Source organism: Protopterus annectens, chromosome 6.part1 (genome assembly GCF_019279795.1).
Source record: "Protopterus annectens isolate FY-2018-M chromosome 6.part1, PAN1.0, whole genome shotgun sequence".
NCBI lineage: Eukaryota > Metazoa > Chordata > Ceratodontiformes > Protopteridae > Protopterus > Protopterus annectens.
In genome coordinates, this window is record NC_056738.1 from 77,998,720 (window position 1) to 78,025,310 (window position 26,591).

At 38.5% G+C, this 26,591-nt stretch overlaps 1 protein-coding gene across 1 annotated transcript in view; it reads left to right on the forward strand.

Moving 5' to 3' along the window:
• MYO3B (myosin IIIB) overlaps window positions 1-26,591 on the forward strand; it is a 2,630,788-nt gene that overhangs the window by 179,147 nt on the left and 2,425,050 nt on the right. Inside the window, exons 3-4 of the mRNA XM_044075508.1 lie at window positions 9,839-9,935; window positions 10,084-10,200. Coding sequence (XP_043931443.1) covers window positions 9,839-9,935; window positions 10,084-10,200 — 214 coding nt within the window. The remainder of the gene's footprint in view (window positions 1-9,838; window positions 9,936-10,083; window positions 10,201-26,591) is intronic.

Genomic DNA, 26,591 nt, shown 5'->3' on the forward strand with positions numbered 1-26,591 from the left:
TTATAAAAATCATACACAAAAGTCCCATAATCTTCATTTTGTGGAGCCCATCTTTAAGTACATTTGCATAAAAATGTGAATGGTTAAGCGTGTGTGAAATGACTATTCATGTATAAAAACAACCAACAAACCAGAAATACAAATGAGTGAGCCAGAATGTGATAAACATGGTTTAATATTAATATATATAACACTTTTTTCTTAACAATCATGTTAACTCTATCCTCACTCACTCTCACAAAATTTTGAAACACTTTTGCTGCTCAGAGTCAAATTTTGTCTTTAGATTTTCTGCTTGTTTTTTTGATTACTTAAGTCTGCCATGTTTGCTTTGCCATGTTTATTCACCAATAGTTTATCATTGCCTTCATTTTTCATTTCTTCACTTTCTCAAGGCTGAATATTGTTTACATGTTTAGCACCCATCTGTTTTTATTTTTATTTTTTGATATTTTAACAGAGAAGCTGGAGTGATTCTGTAAGTGTTTTCAGCCACAGCCAGGGCTCCAAGGCAAGTTTACATGTGAATATGTTTGGGGCATACAAATACACATTAATATAAATAAACAAGAGAATGCAGTTTACAAAGCTGAAATAATGTTATTAAGGGAATACAAAGATTATACAGTGTAATCATTTCATGCAGTGAAATAAACGAGGCAGATTTAGACAGGTACAAGGATACCTTATGCAGGTGTAGGATCTTAGTACATATTTACTATCTGGAGATGTATCATTAATTTCTAAATTGCAGAAGCTGGAAGGGTGAGATGAATAATATGTTGTGTCCATATAAGTACTTGTCTGTTTTTATCAGTAAAACAGGAGTGTAAGTAACTTCAGGGGATCAAGAAGTTTTCTTCATTCTAGATGGCTGGTGCTACATTAGAACATTTTTTTCACCTAGTACCCCTGTGGGATTGGGATATCTGAAAAATGACTGAGTTCTCACATTTACTGTGAAGAGTATAAGTGGAGGAATAGTTATTTTGCAAGCAGCCTAATGTTTATGGACATCAGAGTTGGTTTTAAGCTTAACAAAAATATCTTACACAAATAGTTGACTTTCTAAGTTTCAAGATGACAGAGGGACTTTTTAAATAGGGGTCATTATGATATTGAAGTCAAACAAGGGAAGGAGGCTGCTATACATGGAAGGGAAAGAGGAGGAGGAGGAGTGTTTTTTTCAGATAGAAGCACAGAGTTTAATAGAGTTAAGGCATTGTACCCTTGTATGAGATACAAGGTAACGTATAATAATATGACATCTAAAATTCAAGATATAGGAAAACATTGGTATATTTTGTTAAGTATTTCAGGAATGGATCAGAGATTTGATAGGGGACCAAGATTTGGGTATAAGAAAGATTAATCATTAAAACAATTATTATGTTATAAGGAGCAGAAAAATAGCTTAGAATATACACTTAGTCAAAAAATGGGAACTCATGTATGTTATAAATGTGAAGTATGTAAACATATATATAAACTCTAGTATTAATCCATGGTTGAAAAATTAATTTAAGGTTTTAAATTTTACTGATTGTGACAGTACACATGTGATATATACTACGTCATGTGAAGGCCTCCTGTGTTTTACACAGGAAAAGCTAAAAGAAATCTGAAGGAACAGATTTATCAATGTATGTTGGATATGAGGCAACAGAATGAGACTAGTGCACTATTTAAACACATTAGGATGGAAGGTAATACACATGGCTTTAAATCCGCTGTGTTATATGTGATGAAAGTATCACGGAGAGGGAAAGATGTAAACATTTTGACAAAAAAAGAAGAACACAGGTGGATAACAATGTTTAGAGTGGATTTAAAGCCAGGTTTGAATGATATTGCCTCAATTAAACCTATTTTGAAATGCAGGGGAGTAAAGCATTAATTATTTATTATTGGACATGGCTGATCATGTGATTGTAATAGCTTTGTATAAATGAACTTGTTTTGTGTGAATACTGACATATTCTTAAAGTTTTTTAAGAGCTGTCTGAGCCATTTTAATATTGTTGAGTTGGTTTTAAGCTCTGTTTTTCTAAAGTATAGCAAAACAATTCACTGATGCTATGCTGATGAGATCAGAAAAAAGACCTGAAGTTTGGCATGTCTACAGCTAGTGAGATTTGGCTTTATTAACCTGAATGGACCCATGAGGATTCAAAAAAGAAAACTGTCATGAGCATTCAGAATTCATGTAGCTGAAACACTCGTATGTTCTTAAGGGGACATTTGCATACATTCCATGGACTGCAGGATGTTAAGGGTCTACACAGTCATTCTAGCTTAGTTGAATCTTTCTTGCATTTTTTGAACATGGGGACTTTGACATCTCGTTGAAGGAAAATTATAAACGATGCATATAAAATGTATGAATTTAATTTAATTTGATTTTTCACTTAGACACGCAAACTTGGTCTGTCATAAAACATTTCACTAACACCACTTCTTGAATAAGCATCTAATTTGCACTGGCTTGCTGCTTCCGTGCATAGTAAAAATTACTTGTATTTGCCTTTACTATATACATGCCAATTTGTTCTAAGATACAGAAATGAAAACAAGTATTATGTAATACAAGCAGTTCATGTCTTCATATTTTTATTGCTTTAATGTTTTATAAGTTCAGATAGTATGCATCTTGTTTTCCTCACATACAGTATGTGAAATAGCATATTGCAACATGGAAAAGCAGTATGCTATTGTAGTTTAATTGCTGCTGAAATATTTCCCTCATTATCATGATGTACAGGTGAGTTCATTCAATATAAGAACATGCTGCTGAACAAGTCCCACACTTAAAAAGACCCAGTTGCATTGCATTTAAGTAGTCTTATCATTAAAACTTCTCTCTGATTTCTTTAAATATTCTCTGGCATTATTTATTCTGTAATGAAAGTGCAGTGCCCTGACAATCCTTTACATATTACTTCAAGCAAAAAATAGCAGTCTCTGTCTTTTTTAATTTCTCCAAGTCGTTTTTGTTTCTAATACCATAATGGGAATGGACCCCATTCCTAAGTGAAAGTATGATTAAAATTCATGAAATTAGTATTGTTAGCCAGAACTGCTCTTCACAGCACCCACAATGTGCCCAATAATGACTCCTCTCTGTACCTCTTAACTATACTGAATTTCTTGGTATTCACCGGTTTTGAAGGCAAAATAATGGGATGCCACGAATTCCTGAATGGCCCTTTCAATTCCCGTTTTTTTTTTTTTTTTTTAGTTGACGTTGTTGTGGACATCACATGCAGGGGCATACCATGAGGCAGACTGCCAGACTGTCGGAATTTGGCTGAGATCTCACTTGGACTGTCTCTGTGCTTACCCAAAGTATGTACATAGGTTCATAGGTTTGTACTAGGCTAATGGCCCTGGAGCCTTTACAAACCTATCCCATAGGATTATCCTGGCATCGTGCCACCCAACCTTAGTTCCCAGTGCCTCTGTCGGGTAGAGCCACTGGAGTGATCCCGGGATGAATTTCCTATTTCCCATCCACTCATCAAGATCTCTCTTGCAGAGGGCCAGTGAGGTGCTCTGTTTGACATGTATGGGAAGTCTATTCCATAGCATGGGCTGTCTCTGGGTTATGAACATGCCCTCCACCATGTTTTGTTAATTGTGGTAATGAGGTTGAGGTCTCTGGAGAGTGTGGTGTGGAGGGATTGGGATTTCTTTAGATGTAGATTTCTAACCGAGTTGGATCAGACATAGCTTTGTAAGTCAAGCAGAGATCGCCTCTAAGTAGGTGATATGAGACAGAGAATAATTGGAGTTTTTTGAGTCTGTCCATATAGGACAAGTGTTTAAGGCCTAGGATCCTCTTTGTGAGGTACTTTTGTGGCCTCTCCAGTTGGTGTAGGTGTCTAGTGAGGTACATGCCAAACAGGGCATTGTACTCGATGATTGCCTAATGAGGGAAGAGTAGAAGGAGACAATGACCTCTTTCTTCCTGGATGCAAAACCCTTAGTAATGAGATGTGCCACATAGAAGGACTTTCTGACCACAGTGGCAATGTGGTGGTCAAAGGAGAGGTTGCTGTCAACCTGCGTTCCCAAATCTCTTATAATGCCTTCTGTGTTCAGTGGACTACCATCGATGTGGTAATTCATGGGAACTGGGTTTTTCCTAAAGGAGATGATGACACATTTTTTGCCATTGAGCTTAAGGCTATGGTTCTGACACCAGTCGTTGGTCTCAGTGAGGCCTTTTTGCAGGATGTCAGCATCACTTGGGGAGTTAATAATGGCTCCCAACTTACAATCATTTGTGAACTTTGTCAGCCAGAGTCCCTTTGTGTTGACTTAGACTTCTGAGAAATAGATACCAAACAGGAGAGGACCCAGGACCGATCCCTGTATGACTCCACTAATGACTGGTCAGCAGTCTGACTTGGAGTCAGCTACTTTCACACTGTGGGTTCTATCTGTGAGCCAGTTTGCAACTCATCTAGTGATGTAGGGCTTGATGCCTAGCTTAGTGAGTTTTTCTGTTGTTCCTGAGTGGGGAATGCTATCAAAGGCCTTGGCCAGATCAAGGTAGGCTGTAAGAACCACCTTGCCTTCATCCATAGCTCTGGTGACTGACTCAAAGAAGTCCACCAAGTTGAGCAGGCATGCTCTACCCTTCACAAAACCAAACTGTGTGGGATCCAGAGTTTGGAGATTTCCTATATCCTTATTTATTAGGTCCATGATGATGTGTTCCATAGCTTTGCATATCAGACTTGTCAGGCTAATGGGGCGATAGTTCCCAGGGTCTGTATCTGCTCCTCCTTTGTGGAGAGGGATGACTGTAGCAGTGTGCCATTTGGTAGGGACAAAGCCTGAGGTGAGGCTGTGATTGAACAGAGCACACAGGTGAGGTGCCAGTTCACTCATGTAGAACACAGCCAGGGATATTGTCGGGTCCCATATAAGCTGTATTCTTGGCTACTGGGTGCCTGGCAATCTACTGGTATTGTGATTGGTCCTTTGTGGGGGGAGAGAGGGGTAAAGTTGACACTGAATCTGTTTGCCAGTATATTGGCAATATCTGTTGGCTCATTATAGGAGGTACCATTGTGCAGTAGCATAGAGCAAATCAAGGTATTGCCATGGATATTCTTTACATAACTATAGAAGGCCTTGTGGTTGTCTACTATCTGCTGCAATTCTGTTTTCGTAGCTAGCTTTAGATGATTTGATGAGGAATCTCAACTTTTTGTTGAGGCTGATAAGGGAGTTTTTCCAGTCTTGGGACTTCACCTTATTCTGCATCAGTTTCCTCCTCCTGTTGTAGAGTTTGTTTGTGGCAGGCTACCACCAGATTGGCTTCCTTTTTTGGAAGAAAGCGTCTTGGTTCTATTGGGTATGGCAAGATCCATGCATTTGTGTACGTGTTCATACAGTGCATTGGTGTATGATTCAGTCGTCATGCAACTATTCTCCATTTGGATGGGTGCTGTGAAGTTAGCCAACTCTGTTTTTAGGAGCCCAAACTTAGCTTTGGAGAAGTTTTTCATGGTGGTTAGCTTTGAGGGGGGTGGGGTGGGAGGGATGTGGATTTCCAAGGTGATTAGTTTGTGGTCAGATGTAACCAGGGAGGAGGTGACTATTGGTGTAGAGCAACGGTGACCCATGTTAGTAATGACCGGGTCAGGGATGTTGCTACCTCTAGCAGGTGTAAGAACAAGCTGGTCCAGAGCATTGGAATTAATGAATTCCACAAACATTGGGCAAGTGTATTGGTACATGAGTAGTTTTCCCAGTTAATGGAGGGATAGTTGAAGTTGCCCAGTATGAGAGTGTTAGGTTGGACCCTAATATTCACCAGGGAGCTTAGGTGCATGGAGTGTGAGTCTTGGGACATGGTTGGGGACCTATAACAGGCTATGGCCTGAATCGCTGTCTTACCCAATGTTAGCTGCACCTGAAGTATCTCTGATGTGTTATGTTGGGCTACCAGTCTGGAGGTGTGCGCATCCTTTATGAATATGGACTCACCACAGCCTTCACTGGTTCACTGGTGCCTAAAGCCGGCTATGCTCCCACATGTTCAATGCACTTTGTAAGCCACTGTGTATGTAGTCCACTACCATGGGATGCCAATATTAATCTTTCGTCTTTTGGTTTAAATTCACCTCTCCTTAACCATTCCTGCATCCGATCCTGACCAACATGAGGTTGTTTCAAGAGTTTTCTATACTTGCAACTGTATTTATGCATTTTCCACATTTCTTGAATTCTCATCTGATCAATTACCTTATATTCTTTCTTTTGTTTTTTGGCACATTCAATTGCCACCTGATTTTTATCTACTTTTGGTTTGATCTCCATTTCCGCTTGATGTCGATATGCTTCTGCTAAACTAAGTGGGGAAGTCATATTAGATGTATTCTCCTCATGTTTCAAAACTTTCACTACATTTAGGTCTTGTGAGGTCAGCAGATGTGTATGCAGTCCCTTTGATTGCAGATCTCTACATGTAATCAGTTTCGAGGAGCCCTATATCTCATTCAGAACAGAGAATATATAGTCTTGGTAAACACTGATTTTTATAAATCATTTGATGAGCATGAAGCATCCTTCTTGTTTTCCTGTCCAACCTATCCCACATCTTTTGGGGCCAGTCAAGTCAATCCAAAACTGTAAGTTAGGACAGGAAGAACAACTTGGTTTACAGCTTGGACTTTGTTGCTAGATGTCAACGTTGTTTTCATTATTCATTTTAGTCTTCTTAAATGTTCCTTATTAAGTTTTATTTGTATTTGTTCATGTTTTATTGTTGATCCTTTATCAATTATTGTCAAATATTTATACACTGTCTCTTGCTCAAGGTCTTTTATACCACATTCCTGTCCCAAACTGATGTTTTCTTGGTGCTATAGCTTTCCTGCTTCAAAAGTTGCTTTTGCACATTTATTAAGACCAAATTACATTTTTATATCATCTGAAAAAGTTTTGACTGCTAGTAGTTGTGCTTTCAGAGTGTCATCTGATGAACTATACAGTTTTAAATCATCTAGAAAAAGAAGATGAGAAATCTTTAAACTTTGTTGCTTTCTGCGTGCCATATTGTACCATGACCTAATCTGTTAAGTAGACAGCTTAATGGGTTAAAGCCAAGACAAAAGAGCAGCAGTGACAGTCACCCTGGTTGCTGTAATATAATCGATCAGTATAGGATGTATCTTATACATTTTTAAGCACTCTTTTTAACCATGAATATGGGATACTGTCAAATGCTTTTTTTGTCTATCCATGCCATTACTTAGATTCTTTCCCTTTTTACAGTTTTCCGTTATGACTTTAACAACAAATGATCCTTTTTTCCATGTGACTTCCTTTTGTTACCCCATCATTCTATTGCCATGATTGAGTTTTCTTCTAAGTGACTATAATGTCTGTTGGCATCAGTTCTAGTGTATAGTTTATAAGTCTTCGGAAGGCAAGTTATTGGTCTATAGTTTTTATTATAGCTTGCAGATTCATTCCTAAGTAGGAGCATTATTCTTCCTGTTGTTAACCAGGCTGGTGTTTGTTTGGGGTTTACATACAAATAGTTCTTACTCATGGCTAAATCTTCATGTAAAGATATTAATACTTTTGTTCAGAAGTTAGTTACTGCATCTGGGTCTGTGGTTTTCCAATTAGGTGCTTTTCTAAACTTTGTTTCAATCTCTCTGGCCTTTACTTCATCCCTTTTCATATCCAGTACATTTGAATTTCTTATTCTTTCTTTTACTTCTATCCATTTAGCATCTTTGTTATGTTCCATAGGATCTACATAGATATTTCTCCAAAATATATCTATTTCCTTTTTTTTTTTTTGCTGGTGTTTCAGTTCATTTTGCCTTGTTTCCCAATTCTCTACAAATCTTTTTGGGTCATCAATCAATTGTTTATTTTGTACATTTCCTTTATATTTATCTGCATATCTTCTAAGTTTTTCTGCCTGTGCTGGTATTTTAGTTTATTATTTGCAATAGTGCACGACAGATCCTGATCTGTTCTGATATAACGCATTGCTTTTATCACGTCTATCTTTGAGTATTTTTGTTGATCTGTTCACTCTTCTATATTCTTCTAACAGTGACACCTCTTGTATTAATTACTTTATAGTTTTCTGTATTTGATACTTCCATGATGGCATTTGATTTTTTCTCTTCATTTCCCTTAGTTTTGTGGTAAGGCAATATCTGTTATTAATTTAGCTGCACAGTAATATATCCTATTTACTTATGAATCGCATGAATCTCTATGAAAAGTCCTAATTACTGTGTTCATTTGTTTTATCAAACTTCTAACTTTTGGGTTTTATTGACTTACTGTTGTCGTATTTCCTTCATTGATCTTAATATGTCTGTCCATCTCTATTAAATTAAACAGCTCTTCTCTTAGATCATTTTGTTCTAAACTGAGGGCACGTTCTTTGTTCTCCATTTCCTGTGGGCATTCTACAGAAAGTTACACAGCATCTTCCTGTGGCATATTCTCTTCCGTTTCATCCTGTGTCATCCATTGCTGTTTCATTTGGGAACTCACTGGCCTGTCACTCCACAACACTGCCTGTGTCACTGCAGTCGTAGTTGTCTTAATCTTTCCATAGTGAACCCCAGCTGGTAAGTGGAAGGGGCCCCCCGTGCAGAAGTGAGACTTCACACTTCCAGCTAAACATGACTGACTTTGAAGCTGAAGCACCTCAGAGTAATTTCAATTTCAACTGTATTGTGCTTATTGACATGAATAATATGAAATTTCAATAACCTCTTAAAGCCATTAAGTATGGGACAATCACAAAACTTCTGTGTTAGAAGATTCCATAGGTGCAAAACTTGTTATAAAAAGGACCAGCAAATCAAAGATTCCAGATTCACATTATCATCATCTGTCAACCTTAGAGGAGCAGAATGACTGGGCAAGACCAGAAGATATGGAACTAGAAAATATATGACGCATAGAGACTAAAATTATGAAGGGATAAGTACTAAAGCTCTGTACATAATTTGAGATCAGATGGTCTCTTTAACTCAAGGGTTACATGTTATGTGAAGATGTACCAGGCACAAGATGAACCGAATAATTCTGTACAAGCTGAACATAATCAGATTTTTAAGTATATTGTAGGTTCTCAGCAGAACAACTTCACTTCAGCAAAGTTCAGGAGACTCCTCTGGGTGAAGCAGTGAGTTGCAAAACAGGGTTTCAGTGACCATGATTTACAGTATGAATCACTGCTAAGGTTTCTTTGTTGGCAAAAGGCAGTGATCACATGCAGTGTGCACAGGGTGTATATTTGTATCATGTACATTTACAAATTTGCATACCAGTAATTGGCGAATAACATGCCTACAAATGTGATATATATTTCTCCAGTGTCTGTTTTGAGCAAAGTCCATGGAATACATCACACCTAGCTTACTGTATGCAGTACATTATAAGGAAATATTCATTGAGGTTTATGATGTCATATTTATTTTAGCAATATCTTCTCTATTAGGTGCATATCTGTGTCAATAGCACTTACTTTTTTGGCATTTATCTGAGTGGATCTGTAAATTAGTTCACAAAATCCTACAAAAAGTAGCTTGTATAAAATTTTAAGTGACTATTTTTGTAATATACAGTAAAACAAAAGGGCAGTGGATCACTCACAACATACATAACATTTCTTAAAGGAATTACATTTTTTTTTAATCTTGTAGCAGCAGAACATCTGGACAGGCAATGTTTCTGGAGATATGCATGACTACAATAAAATAAGCAAGTGACAAAGTCTGCACCAATTTTGTAATCTCTGAGAAGCAGTCAAAATGACAGCACTGTTAATTTCTCTCTCCAGACATGGAAGAATAAACACTAGAAGAACTTTTCATGTTGAGTCTTCAGCAGCTAACAACCTAGACGATGACTTAGTAAACCTGGAAGTTTTAGATGAGGTAGGTTTTGCAAGCAGTTTACTTAACTTGTAATATTTCTTGCAGTATGTTACTGGACACAATGTCTGCTTATAATTCTATTCTCTGCACTTTCCTTTAAATAGAGGTCAAAATTATTCTGTCTTTATCATAACTTTTTCTGTTTTAGGATACAATTATAGATCACTTACAGAAACGGTATGCTGACCTTCAGATTTACACTTTTGTTGGTGACATCCTAATTGCTCTAAACCCCTTTCAAAATATCAGCATATACTCCCCACAGGTATGTAAGAATAAACACACCTTTACTTTGCAGCACTTTGTGATCAGTAACCTATGCTAACCACAGAGATTATACTGCCATGTTACCCTTATGTTCTGGTGCCTTTGATGGATTTCATTGCACTGCTGTAGATAGAAGATGACTAATGAGCGATTTTGTGAAATAATCTTTTTATACAATAATATGCAATATGACTTGTTGCAGAAGTCAAAAAGTCTTGTGTTCCTTCTAATGTGTTTGAAAAGGCTGAAACAAATGCATTTATAGAAATAAGAGACCTGTATCTTCATTTGCTTACATCAGCATGTGAAAGCTATATTTTGGTGGATAAAAGAAAAGGGCTTCATAAAGTTATAGTCTTTTGGACAGTTTTTTTAATAAACTTGATCTTCCCATGTCTGCCAAGACCCCATCCTTCTTTCTCATTGTCTATGTACTCCCCCATTAGTGCCTTTGCATATTTGGTCCCTTCCCCCCTTCCACTGTATGGAAGAATAATTTGAGGAAGGCGATCACTGAGGCAGCAGTAGACACTTTCATGTACGCTCTAACCCCACAACTCAGGGCAGGTAATGATTGTAGCTTCAATACTGGGCCTCAAGACCATCTCTCAGCTGTTCAAATTAATGCAGAATTTCCAGATTTTTGCTTTACATTTTGTCTGTTCTTCATAAAAGATTTGTTTTTTTTGGCAAATTATTGCGGAATGAAATCAGAAAATAATGCCATACATTTGAGTTTCAGACTTCATACCTTCAGAAAATTCATGCTAATGCAAAGCCTGCTATTCTATCAACCTTCTAAGTTTATAAGAGCAGTAGATCAGTATTTAAAAAAGTATCTGCATTTCTGGTCCTTTGTCTCCCCATTCTTTATGGCTTTGTCCAGATTTCTTGTTTTAAGAGGTTGAGAGATGTGCCTCAAGAATATGCACGTCTGTGCATGCTCTGACCCAGACGCATCATGTGCTGCTTAGCAAGCATGCAAACTTTACAGTCAGTGAAGTTGAGCAGTGCTTTTAAGCCTCTTCAGGGTATCACTAAAGCTTTAGTCTTCATGGTCTATTCCCTGATGGGCACTCGAGCATTGCCTGCTCATTCCCATCCTCTCTTGCAGGTTCTGCCTACATCCAATTCACTAATCAGTACTATGTTGTCCAGGCCACAATCAGTGCTTTCTCTGTGTGTGTACAGAGTCAGCCCTGATTCTTTTGGCTTGGGATAGATTCTACAGCCTCTACCTACGTATTTTATATCTGGGTACATGACCATTCATCAAATGTTAACAATGTTTATGAATTTGAAATCTGAAAGTTAAGTGACAAGGGTTATGATAGAAACATTTCTTCAAAATATCCTAATTAAATAATTCATAAAATATGAGAACAGAGTTTCTCTGAAGTCAAGACTTTTATTGCCAAGTTGGTTCTGATACTTAGTTTGGGGATGAGGGTATAGCCCCTATGTTGGGAAGGTCAAGAGGCACAACCCCCTCCAAAATATTTTTATTTCTTTCTTTTATGTGGAAATTTCCTTCAGTTTTGCATTTTGTATATGCCATGCATCCTCAGTGTATTTCATTTTATAGCTGAATGAAACAGCTGCCATTGCTTTGGACAACACAGTCATGTAATTTATTCATTAAACACAACGCACGTATAACTGTTTCAGAAATTCATCTGCAAGTAACTGCATAAGGTAAATTCTTTGAGTAGATGAATTGTCTTTCATATGCCATTTTTCAAACTTCATTTTAAACATCGATATAGACTTCAGTGAAACGTAGTAGTCAACATAAGTAAGTAAAACTGTATAGTTCATTAGGTGTATAAAAATGTTAGTCTAAATTTCTTGTCAACTATAGGATACATGAGGTTTTCTGTACAAAATGAAAGACAGAATCACCATCACTTGTCTTATACTTTGAAGTTATTTAGTCAGATAATTTAAGTTCTAATTAAACACACACACTAGTTATATGGCATGTGTCTCTTCATATACATGTACATGCATGCACACACACATACAAATGTGTGCATATGCACACAGTGTCTCTCTCTCACACACACAGTGACTTCAAGCACCATGCAAGCTACTGCCTTTGTTGACTAACCTATTTATTTCACATATTGTGGTTATAGGGTAAACCAAGTCCCATTATGTTTGATCAGAGTCTTTAATCTTCTTTTAAAATGGCCAGCCTTTCCAATGTGAAGTGTATGTACTTACTACTGTAGCTAGACAACTTTCATCACAATGGTCCCACTTGAGCCTCAGCAGTTTAGTCTTTATTTAATTCATTAATTAATTTCATACAGCAGCTCTACCAGTATCTACTGTGTAGCTGTGATGAGTAGGGAGTATCCTCACCCACCTGCATCCCAAGAGAGTGTCAAACCAGATGTCCCTTCTTCTTTCCACCTGTCCATTTTTAACAAGCCCTCTGACAACTGGGTTGTTACTCAAATACAAGACACCAATGGTATGGGCTTAACCTTCCCCAGATTCATTGAGCGGGCCACTTTAAGTAAGTAATTTGATAAGGGCAGCATTCCGTGGTCATCGCTGAAAAACAGGCATTTGTTTCTGATTAGAAAAGGCAGTAAAAGAAAAAAAACATGGCAGCACAGTGATTAACATTGCTGCCTCACAGTTCTTAGTTCTCCAGTTTGCTTCTCAGCTTTTGTGTCTTCTGTGCAGAGTCTGGATATTCTCCATTTTTCCACATTTTTTTTTTTTGCCAGATGTTCTGGTTTCCTCCCAAATCTTAAATGACATACTTTAGGTGACTCAATGATCTGTTATATTGCCCATAGGTGTGTATGCCATAGGTTAATGTAGCAGTGTGTTGCATAATGTACAGGCATCCTATCCAGAATTAATTTTTCTTACTTATATCAACTGTCTGCATCCACTGTGATCCTGAATTGAGTTTAGTGGGTAATCACAGATGGTAGGAATGAAGAGAAAAGTAAATAATAATGTTTCTCAGTTCACTATGACCTTTTATTTTAAATTATTATAACATCTCTGTGATGCCTCTACAATGGCCCAGTAATCAAGGAGCCTCAATCCTCACCACTAACACCAGTGAGGGACATGCACATTGGGAGGATGACAAGTACACACACAGTAAAGTACAATTTCCCTTAAGAGCACGCAGAGATCACACTCAGTCCCGGGCTGGTTTCTTCCTCTTTCTCCAGATCCCCAATAAGACTCCCCACTGGCACAGCTATAGGGTTAAGAGCTCAGCCGAGTGGTCAAGCCAAAACCTTTAGCACCGTCTCTGTCCAACCAGTGGTTCATGTGCCTGCCCAAGTAACTAACACACACACACTTTGAGATTTGATTCATATACAAATACACAGACACTCCTGAAGAAGGCTGGCACAGGTTCACTAGTTATTTATTCCCCTTCTGCCCAGACTATAAGGTAGAAATCACTGTCACCAACCACTACTCATCAGCTATTATAAGGCCCTTACAAAGGGTGACCAATTCCACTGTGTAATGTTACTGTTATCCAAATGGTAAGTATGTCCACTACTATGACTGTTTAGGAGTGTCTATACAGTGTCACCAAATACATATGCAAGTGCTCTCAGAGCTTAAATATCTCTAAACAAACCAGCCACACTTAAAAGGTTTACATATATTTAATAATAAATAATAAAAGCACAAGACAATATTCAATAACTCAACACAGTGACAACAGAGTTGAGAATCACAGGAAATATTTTAAAACAACATTTGTGGACAGTCTCAAATAAATGCAGAAAACATCTAAACTATTCTTTACTGTATTCCTATCTATATCTAAGAGATACTGTGCCCTAACTGACTGACTTACAGAACCAGGCAAATACAGATGAGAAGTGCTGATGAGAGAATGTTTCTACATACAAAGACAAATACAAAATGCACTGACTTTCTCTGAGAGATAGTTCTTAAATTACTATCAAACATTTCTTCTGGGTTATCTCAGATTACATCATTCTTTGTCACCTCTGCTTTTAGTTCCCAAGCTAACAGAAACTTAAAAAATTAGCACCTCTGTGTCAGAAATACTTATCTTTTAGAAGTTTGCCTGGAACTGGAAGTCATAAAATAGTTACACACATTTACCTTTGAAACCTGTAATTATTTCTGTTTTCAAACAATAGAAAGAATTTCTAGCTGCAGACATTCTGTCTACTAGCTGAGATATAAACAGCATCGTAAATAATTAACTTATTTTCTTAGAGTTTGCAAGTTAACTCTGTTCTTTTCCAGTAGGGTACACTGTGGTTACATTCTTGAAACTGCACGTAACATACAATTTAACACAACTTATAGTTTCCTTACATTGGTAAGATAAGCATACAAACCATATTACTATTCACAAATAACATAGAATTATTTACAAAATTCCAGCTAGCTGGACTGGTAGCCTTCACACTCAATAAGTTGCATCTGAACTGCTATATATATTCTATAAAACTGTTGAGTTTTTTGTCTGAGAATTAAGCATGTGCTTTATAGGACTTTGATATCAAAAACTGTTTTAGTAGTCCACAAGAAATTGTACACTGTAATCTGCAACAGTAACCCCCCCCCCAAAAAAAAGTTGTTGAATAAAAACAAATCTGTTTTGAAATTAAATTACTAGCTTTACTTTTATTACGAAATGTACTGTTACAAAATATATTAGCCAGCTAATGTGTGTAGTATATGTATGCAAGTATTTTTACTGCTTACCGCTTTAGTAGCAGATGAAAGGAGAATCTTTGAATTGTACGAGCACCCATGCTGAGCAGTAAACCATCTGTGACCACTTCATGGGCTAACACTACAAATGGTATATTTGCGAAAAATTAATTAAACCAATTTATTGTTTCACTAAAGCATACTCGTTCAGATGCCATTTACTGTCTTTTGCACTGTTGTATGACACCTACCAGATTATCTCTCACTATCTACATTGGATCTGATTGGCAGTCGTGCTTTAGAGAAATCCTTCTTAATGCTTCTCTTTGTGTAAAAAAGGGACTGATAAATGAGTGGCCTGACAGGCCACATTAAAAATCGATCGTGTTGATCATACCCTTTGATGTGCTATTTGCATCTTAGTCCCAGCATGACACAAATGCAAATATTTCTGTGTAATATACTGTTTTATAATTCCTTATCATATGGCACATGTATGAAATGTGAACAGACCTCTACTTGACTGTAGATTAATGAATTTTATCTCCCCTGACTGCAATATTCCCAGCAAGTATAATGTACTGTCTTGGCTCACTTTTTCAACTATATCATAAATGCATATTGTTATGAGGATCAAGTACATAATTTGGAGAGAAAGAACACTGGTTGTCTACAAAGATCAGATGCAGAGTTGCCAACTTTTGATGGCAGTGAAGTCTAGGCCTAAACTGGCCATGAAACTTTATGGTACATTCAGACTAACAAAGTCACGCCTCACTAACTGTAGACATGCATTTTTTGCCTTTTTTTACTTCATCGGTAGAGCATAAATGGATTGTTTGACTATTCTTTGGAAACGTAGAGCTGAAAAATTAAGCCTGATATTCATAAACATTAGAGTATCTGCAAAATGTCCCAAATAACATTCAAACCCAAGGGTAAATATATCACACGGGCAAACCATTCAGTAAAAGCTGCAAAAAAGACCCAGGCAAGCTAGAGTCTTCACTGCGCAGTACCTTAAAGCTCCTATAGTGTGTGCTGCTTGCAGGGGAACGTTGTGGTCAGGCTGAATCATTTCATTTAGTTAGGACAGCTAGCATTACTCACATCCAAGCATTGAGGGATGCAATTCCATATACACTGAAAACGGTATTACAGTCTCAGTATGTGACATACTTATGTTAATCAGTTTGGTAGGACATTGCTTGCATTAGTTTATGTGAATCATAATATACATCTGTATTGACTTGCTAGTTGTAATGCATTTATGAAATACAGTGCAACTGTCACCACAAACTGAACAGCTTTCATTGCTGAAGATTTTAATAACTTCCCTGCAGCATTTGCAGGTCCTGTAGAGATAAAGTATTGCTAATGCCTCCAAAGCTGCGCAGTGTCAAAGAGATGACTTATTTTTACCTAGCTGCATTATTCTAACAGAAAGAGAAATGTAAAGGTTCATAACAAAGAGCAAGCGAGACAAAATTCCTGTTTAATGCTTTTCTCTCCCTGTAAATTGAGCAGACTCTGGCAAAGATAACTGCACAATTAATGATATTATTGACTGACAGAAGCTTTGAAGAAGAATGTGACTCTGGACTGTAGAAGGAGCTATTTTGTGTCCTGACCACTCTAAGGACATAATAAGCAACTATAGGTAGTTTATACTTTGAACCTTACTGTGAATCTTTTGGAGAAGGTGTGCTACTGACAGACATCAAACCAATTTAAGCAGTCTGGGTTCCTTCTGGATGTACATTACAAATTCTGAGCTGGTCCTAGTGCTGAGATAGTACAATTTATGGTAATTTTCTCATAGTAACTAAAATGTACAAATGCCTTTTACTTTGACCTGTCTGAAATCTCCAAAACTACAATTTTCTTCTAACTTTCCATACACTACTAGCAAGTTCTTGGTACTTTTACCTTAGATTGTATACTGATATCTGTTGACTGTGCTGGATCCACTAGGCCTATGGCCTTCTTTCAGGAGACTTCAGTTGAAGAAATTATGACAGGACAATAGGCATCTGAGGCCCCACTTGTTTAAGATAGTGATAGGTTAAGTGATTAAGTGTCTCATGTGAAGCATGGTACTGTGTGTTGTACTACATTGTCAGTACTGAGCCATTAATCCAAGCACCTGGTTTTGGGGGGGGGGGGTCATACTTCTCAGCTGTTATGATTTGGATTTGCTTTTTTTTTTAAATTAGACCTTTTAAAGGGTACCCTCCATTCTTTCACAATCCCCTTTCCCATTCCTGCATATGGAGTCGGGGTGTCACTTCAACAGCGGCAATTATCTAGAGCCACGGGTCACAATGCAGTGGCTGTTCTTCCATACCACACACACACACATACGCACTCACACCTATGGCCAGTTTAGGGTGTTTAATCCACTACTGCATGTGTTTGGAATTTGGGACGAAAGTGGAACACCTGGAGGAAACTCACACGAATATAGAGAGGGCATGCAGACTCTACACAGGGACACCCCATCCATGAATTGAACCTCTTGCTATCCACTCTGATACTGTGCCACCTTTTTTAAGGGAACATCCATTATTAAATAACACTAAGCCTGAATAAAAATTCACTATCATTAACTATATGATGTATATCAGCTGAAGACCTTCTGTTCTGAAAAATAAGAAAGTGCTCATCTTTTTGACCCTCTGCTATGATTTCAAGATCGAGGCTATGGTCTCTAATGCAGGGAACTTGTGAGGTATGGTTAGGCTGGAAACTGCAGTGTACTTCCCAGCATCAAAGGTGAATGCTGATTTAAGAGGCTATGATGCAGAGCCAAACAGATATCAGCTGTACTGAAATCTAACCTATATGAAAGTAACTTAATTGAAGGACTTGAGCTAAAACTACTTTAGTAGACTTTATTTGCATATGTGACACATCAAAATCAGAGCACTGCCACTCTCACTATGTATGCAATGACTTGCCTCAGCTATGGTCTGTACATTTATTTGCTGAACTGTAAGAAAGGTTTCAGGTGCCTTTCAGTAACACTGAGAAATGCCTATTGTAGTATGCATTATTAGTAAATTGTATACAAGTAAACTATTAATGTATGGGTATGGTGGAAAAAATTTACCAGGGACTGAGAATACTGTCTTGGGTGAATGTTATGTCAAACTTTTTTTTATTTCCTAAATATCTTGAGTTTCATCTGAACCTTATAGCATGTGGTACTATGAGCATGCTAAAAACATTCATTGGACAAGCACACATATGAAGCCTGTATTGCCATTCAGAGTCATAAGCAGAAGAACTGCCTTTGCCCTCAGTGCAGAAGCATAATTACTCCTGGACATAACTCTTTGAGAGTTGTCACTGCCAGCTTGGGCAGGCCCAAATATGTCCATCCCCTCGGCTTTTCTCAGGGAGAAGAGCCTATGGCACTCCTTGGTGACTGAGGTCATCACAAGGAGAAAAGACAACACAACTCTTCCTCCCAGACTACACTGATGTAAGCTGGAAGTCTCTTACCTACTCTAGTTGCTAATCCATCTCAGGTTGTCTGGGTTGCACTCAGGACTTTATCTTTCTTTGCCACAGAGCTAGGCATCATGACTTTCACATTTTATTTTATTTTACTTTTATTTATTTAACCCGCGGTAGTGGTGCTGCGGTAGCGTTGTCACCTCACAGCAAGACGTTGTCCTGTTCGATTCTCAGCTAGAGCGTCTTCTGTGTGGAGGCATACGTGAATGGGCGTGCCTTCGTTGAAGGTTGTGCGTCAGGGCTGGTAACTCGGCACATAAAAATCCACTACCAAACATTAGCGGACAAGAGTTCCGCTGTGGCGACCCCTAACCGGGATAAGCCAAAAGACACAACAATAACATTTATTTATGCTAAGGTTGTAGGACTAACCGGGTCTAACTGATAATGTAAAGACAAGTCTTAGGGGGCAATCAAAGACTGCAGTGTAGATATGCTTGGTGTGTGTGTGTGTGTGTGTGTGTGTGTGTGTGTGTGTGTGTGTGTGTGTGTGTGTGTGTGTGTGTGTGTGTGTGTGTGTGTGTGTGTGTGTGTGTGTATGTGTGTGTGTGTGTGTGTGTGTGTGTGTGTGTGTGTGTGTGTGTGTGTGAGTGTGAAAGAAGAGTATGCATGTTGCTTCCATTGTGTGCTTAGCTTGTATAGTACACTTAGCTGGTTAAACGTTATACACATCTTTTTTGAGGTCATATGGGTTCCAAGATCAGATACAAGGTTAGAATTAGTTTGTTAAAACACACCGAGGTCTTGGGTTCCTAGTTTGGTGGTACCGTATACTTTTGTGCCTACTTATAAAACCGACATAACTGACATACTGACTGATTTTAAATGTTTCCTTAGAAAAGTTAATTTAGCTATGATTTTTGGTAACCAAGATGCCCCTGGTAATAGTAGTGCATTTAAGAAAAGAGGTGTGTATAATCCCACTTTGTATTTGACTCTTGCCCACTTTGAAAAGTTAGTTGAAACTGACATCAGGAGTTATTTAAAGCAAAAGCCATAGATGGGCTTCTAATTTAGTTTGGAAAAGAGGAAAACACATTGCGAGCTGAATACTAATAAAAAGACAAGAATTATGAAACCCGACAAAGGTGGGGGGCAGTAATTATGAACAGCTGGGACTGTGCGGCTAAGATGTTAAACTTATCGAATAATGGCTGTACATACACCCAGGTATCAGAGAACAAAATTAATATGGCATTTAGGTGAACAGATTTTATCTTAAATGATGATTTCTTACAAGGTGCTATTGATAAGAGCCTGCATGATTTTCTTACCAACAGGGAACCGGTTATTCCATCAATTTTTGAATACCTAAAGTTCATGAAAACTTAGAGGATCCTCCTCTAAGACCCATAGTTGCTGCACCGAGTTTCAAAACATACCTCCTGGCAGTTTACATGGACAGGAGACCAAAACCTATGCTGAAAAAATATGAACATGTATTAGCAGATTTTTGGGATTTCCTGTCCAAGATAACCAATGCCCACTATCACCCACGTGTTCTTTTGGTAACTATTAATGTCTAAGACCTTTTTTCAGAAATTCTCCACACCGCAGGTGTGGAGTGGTATATTGACATTTTGAGAGAGTTTGATTTTTTGACTAACTCAGAATTGAATGTAATAGCTAAATGTTTGGAGATGGGTTAATACTACAAACAAACAAATGGCATGGCTATGAGGGCGGCTTGTGCCCCCCTCTTTACCAGTATTGTCCTCCTTTATCTGGAAAAGAAATATGTATTCAGCTCTTATTTATTTATTTTTGAGAAAACAGGAATCTACTTATGATTTTTGGATGATATTTTATGATATGGACAAGTTCTATTACTGAATTTAATGAATTTGTCCAGTACATAAACACTACCACTGATTTTCTAAGATGTACTTATACTACTAGAAAAGGTGAAATATCCTGTTTTGGGTGTCAAGTTAATTAAGGATTTTGGAAATAATAGATTTAAATCCAAGCTCCATATTAAAGAAAATTTTAGTAATGCATATTTATATTTTAACAGCAGCCACCCATAACACCAGAAAAAAAGGGATTGTAAATTAGGAACCTGGGTGGAAACTCACAAATATGCTCAGAATTAGTCCAAAATGATACAAAAATCACTGAACCCACAGACATTGCCAACATACTGGCAGACAGGTTCAGTGCAAACTTCACCCCCCTCTCCCCCCCTAAAGGAGAGATAACTATCCCAGCCGAGTGTAGCCTCCCGGACATCTCAAATGCGCAGGTGAAAGCTGCTCTCTCTAAAGCTAAAAACACAGCATCAATGGGACCGGATGGTGTCCCCGGCTGTGTGCTACACGAGCTAAATGAGGAATTAAACCCGCACATAAGGCAGCTGTTTAATCTCAGCCTTACCACAGGATACGTGCCCAAGGAGTGGCGACGGCAACTGTGGTCCCACTCCACAAAGGTGGCGCCTCACGGACCCTGGTAATTACCGCCCATAAGCTTAACAAGTCTAGTCTGCAAAGCTATGGAGAGGATCATAATGGAGCTCATAAACAAAGATATAGGGGACTTGCAGACATTGGACCCGACCCAGTTTGGCTTTGTCAAGGGAAGATCATGCCTTTTGAACTTGGTCGACTTCTTGAAATAGTCACCAAGGCCATTGATGAGGAAAGGCAGTCCATACAGCCTACCTTGACCTTGCAAAGGCTTTCGACACAATACCCCACTCGGTATTGTAGAAAAACTTACCAGCTTAAATGTAAACCCATATGTCACAAGATGGGTTGCAAACTGGCTTAAGGACAGAACCCACAGGGTTAGAGTTGCTGGCGCTGTGTCAGACTCCAAGCCGGTCACAAGTGGTGTCCCACAGGGCTCGGTCCTTGGCCCCTATTGTTTGGCATCTACTTCTCAGAAGTACAGGCCAACATGGGAGGACTTTGGCTGACAAAGTTTGCAGATGACTGCAAACTGGGCCATAGTGGAAAGTGCATCGGACACTGATATCCTTCAGAAGGGACTCACGGAAACAGATAGCTGGTGCCAGAGCCATGGCCTGAAGTTAAACGCCAAAAATGTATAGTCATACCCTTCGGGAAAAACAAGGTAACCCCAAGCTACCATATAGGTGGCAATCCACTAAGCACAGAAGAGGTTATCAGGGACCTGGGGACCCAGGTTGACAGTGGCCTTTCTTTGACACTCACATTGCTAAAGTGGTTAGAAAGACCTTCTACATTGCCCACCTGATCATGAAGGGATTCACATCCAGATCTAGTGAGGTCATTGTTCCCCTGTACTCTTCACTTATCAGACCAATGATCGAGTACAATGCCCCATTCGGGATGTATCTCACCCGACATCTGCAGCAATTGGAGAGACCCCAAAAGTTCCTCACCAAAAGGATAAAGGGACTCCAAAATCTGTCATATGCTGCCAGATTGAAGAAACTCCAGCTCTATTCAGTCGCATACCGTCTGCTCAGAGGTGACATGTGCCTGACATACAAGGCCATGTCCAACCCGGAATTAATGGACATGCTCCACCTCAAAAATCCAAATCCACCAAAACCACTAGAGCAAGCGACTTAAACCTTAGCACGGATATAAATAGGACGTGCTGGAGGGATAGATTTATCACTCAGAGACTCCCTATGCTGTGGAATAAAATCCCGGTCCATGTGAGGCAGAGCACCTCGCTGACTCTGTTCAAGAGAAATCTAGACCTGTGGATGGGAGATCGTAGGTTTACCCCGGGAATCATCTCTGGGTCACTGCTGGACAGAGGCACAACAAACTAATGGGCACAGTATTTTTTCATATAAGGGGTGGCGTAAGCCACAATAATTTGGGCTAGGCTTATAAATGCCTTAGGGCAGATAGCCTAGTATAAACCTATGAACCTATGAACCTATAAAGGGGCAGATAGGGTTGCTCAGATGACCACTGACAAAGAAGATCTCCTAAGTGAGCTGGAAACAGTTCATGAGATGTGCCTAGAAAGAGGCTATCTGGAAGGGTGGGGTAGCAAATATATGTTCTACATGAGGATGGCCGGGGATGTATTGTTTAAGGGACACAGGAGTCAAATATGTTAGATAATTAACCTTAAAATATAACCAAAACACTGCAGGAATTTGTAAAATTGTTCAAATGTATTGGGACATTTTTTCCTGGATGCCAAATGGTCTGGAAGTTTTTTCGCAGCCCCTTCTGTACAGTTACAGAAAAAGTTTTAGTGTTTAAAATATCCTGGAATCAGGGTTTCATAAAAGACAAATTCCTAACCATCCTAGGAAGGTAAGTACCTACAAGTGTGGTGCGTGCCACCAATGTAAATACATAGCAAATTGTGATGATTTGTGTCTTTCCACTATTAGAATCCCTATGAGTGCTAAAGGGTATTTCAGCTTTTATTCCAAAAGGGTGGTATACTTTGTCTATTGCCAAAACTGTTTTTGCTATTATATTGGAAAAACGGAAAGGGCTCTGAAAATTAGGATGTATGAACACTATTATTATATCCAGGCAGACCAAAGCAAAAACATTATATAAGGACACTAAAAACTGTGGTAATAGTTCATTTTTATGCTGGATATTGGAAAATGTGGAGCCCAATCCCAGAGGTGGACAGTGGGAGACATGGTTAGGGTACCGTGAGTTAGTTTGGCAGATAAGGCTTGATGCAGCTGCACCCCCAGGATTAAATGGGCATATTTCTTTAGGGCCCATTTTGAAAATGAGAGCAGCTAAATTGTAATATATTTACTTCGACTACGATTGCTTTGGGGCACTAGCCATAAAACTTGCAAGTTTATTTTTAAGTATTCATTTTTAACAACATTGGAGTGTATTTTAATGGCATTGCATTTTATATATATATATATATATATATATTTTTTTTTTTTTAGTTCAGTTTTATTGATTAATATACTGTGGTTTTAACTCTAGGAGGAAGTGATGTAATTTTTAGTTAATTGATTAATTGATGTTTGTAGTTTAAAATATATTTAAGGGCTAGGAACATGTTGCTGGCTGTTATTCTGAAGAAGTCTGTGACACAAAATGAAAGCGATAAATAACAATACATTTTTATTTTTTTGGTACATGTTCAGCCTTGAGTGATTTTGGGAGTGCCATTATAGTAGTGCTTGTTTTGGTTATTAGTGAATTTTGTACTTCTTTTCTACATTTAGAATTGTTGAGTCTTTAGATGGCAGGGATGGGTCACAGTAACTGCTGGCAGGAAGGGCATGCCCTCCTCTGATGGCCTAAGGGCAGGGTCCCAGCAACTGAGTGCATCTGCAGTGCAGTCTAGGAACAGAAAGGTAGCAGCTGTCCATCTGGCCATTTAATTGTCAGGTGCTGTTTGCATCTTCTGTCATGCCATTGACTGGACAACAACAGGTGACTGTTGCTTGAGAGAGTGATCTGAACACCCACCACCCACCTTGGTTAGGCACTACCAGCTCTTTCATTAGACTTGGCCACAACCTCAGGTGCAGCAGGGGAAGGTGATGGCTATCGTTGATGTAGCAAAGAAACAGAATGAGAAAGATGAAATTAGTGAAGATGCTCTACAAATTGTACAGTTAATATAGTACAAGCCAGTAGGTAATGGTATACAAACTATCCACACTATTCTGAATGTCTAAACTCCCTCTTGTGGCAGACAACTAGACTGGCCACTGTCTTTGCAAGTATTAACAGACAGACAGGGCAAAACAGCCTTCACACACAACATGACCTCTCACTTTGCCCATATTGAAAGAAAAAAGGGACAAAACAGCCTTCACATACCGCAGTGCAAAATTAAACTCCACATGTATGTGCATGATAGCAGAAGCCTGGAAAAATACTCATAACCTAACAACTAAGCCACAGCACAAAATGTTTGTACAAGAAAGCAGAAGCCTAGAAATATGCCCACTGCCTACCAACTAAGCCTCAATCCCTCATGTATGTGCAAGATAGCAAAAGCCTAGAAATTTACCCATTGCCTCACAATTAAGTACAAGAGAGCAGGCACCAGATATTTTTTCCACACCTTCACAAATTAAGAGATCTTCTTCCCCACAGTATACATTAGTGCCAAGATGTATAAACAGACAACAGGTACAGCGCAGGTACAGTTCCGCACAGTAGTCCTACTAGTAAGCCTGATAGGCAGGCACAGGTATCTGTTAGAAAAAAAAATAGCTTTTATTAGGGGTACTTCTCTGAAAGATTAAAAATAAGCAAAACGTTGTGGTTTGAAACAGTATCCATGCCAAATACTTTATACCATTCAAGGCATTCCTGCCTAAACTCTGCTTCTCATCATGGCACTGCCGCATTTCATTTTACCAGTACCGTCTTTACTCATTGCTACCTGCAATGCCAGTAACCTCACCCAAAAGCTTGGTCAGGCTGACCAGATGTCTGCCTTCTGAAATTGACCTACATGGGCTCCTAGCAACTATTTCCCGTACTGTCTCTGTAAGAGAAAGGTCATGATTGTCCTCTGCTTAACACACAGGTAGGTGTTTTCTGTGGTGCTTTAGCAGTGGCAGCCATTGCCATGAATAGCATTTAAAACAAAATAGATCTAGTTTCATTCAGATGACACACAAGCAGTGTCTGCTCTTAAGTAATGTCTCCTCTTAATAAACATCTGTATGAGAAACTGTACAAATTCATATTTTTTTTGTCTTTCATAATAACTTAAATGTTAATAGCCTTGGTATATTTCCTTTGCACTCTTTCCAATTTAGTCATGCTTGTTTTCTTATAAGGTTTCCATACTGTTATTCAGTACTGTGGTTTGGGTCTAAAGTAACTTCCAAACAATTATTTTACTATTTCTGATTTCCTAGACAATATAAATCTTTTTATACAGCCTATAATTCTATAACTATTATTAACCAATTTGTTGATTATGATTAGAAAAAGTCATATCTAGATCTACCCATATACTCTGGTCCTTAAATGAATCTATAGTTTCAATCAATGTTTGCTGTATAAAATATTCACCTTTCAGTTTGTCTCCCAAATCTCATATGCTTTGTTTTTGATGTATTTTAGCATATTATTCTCCTGTGCCCAAATGGTCAATTTAGTCAAGTTCTTTTGCAGAAATGCCTTATCTGTAACACATGTAATCAGTTTACCCATTTTCAAGTCATCTGTATGCAGACTACAGAATACCTCATTTGAAAAAGATCTGAATAAGTATGGTGCTATAACAGAGCCCTGATTGTAAACTATAATTTCACCTGTCCAGTTGCTGTATGATAATTGTCATGTCCTATCTGTAAGCCATACAGCTATCCATCTTATCAAGAATACATTGATACATGGATGTTCTAATTTATTGATCAGTATCTTTTGTGTGACTGTATCAAATGATGAAGTTAAGTCTATATAAATTACATCAAAGCACAATTTTCATTTGCAAGTGGTGTTATATTGTTAATGAACATCATGTTACCGGTGATTGTAGATCTACTTTCAACATAAATATGCAGAGATATGGTTTCAAGTCCTAATCTTTCCAGATCCAAAATAACTTTTCCTCTCATTTTTTCCACAACAAGAAAGTAAACTCATGGGTCTGTATGACTCTGCATTTGTCCTACTCCCCACTTTCTACTCAGTGTTTTCAGATCTAAAAGCATTTAAACCCTCCACCACAGATCATGGGTGAAGATGACTGTCAATCTCCAGGGGTGAGACACTTTCACCAGCAGACTCCATAAAGGCCCTGTTCATGCAGTACCATAACATTCTTATCATGGAGACTTGTAATCCTTCCACATCAAGCCAGTGTCCCCAGATCACTGTCAAACAGCAGCACCCTCTCCCTTCATATTACCATAGTGCCACCCCTCCCTTTTACTGGAGGACATTGTCTATTATACTGAGTACTCCTTGTTACAAGCCCCCATCTCATCCTCTGATGACATGGCCACCCACCCTTGTTGTGATGTCAGCCATGTATCATTGTATCCCTTGGGATTTATGTAAATGTTGAAGACTGTGGCCCAATGATCCCTTCTTCATGTGTTGTGTATATGATAATCTGATGCACAATGCAACTCACCTGTGCACTGACCAACATAACCTTTAAGACTAATACATCGTGCTTGTATTGTGTAATGCCACATTCTCACTACATGGTTGCCATGAGCTACAGAGCTGTATTAGACAAAGTCACATTACCTCTGCTGTA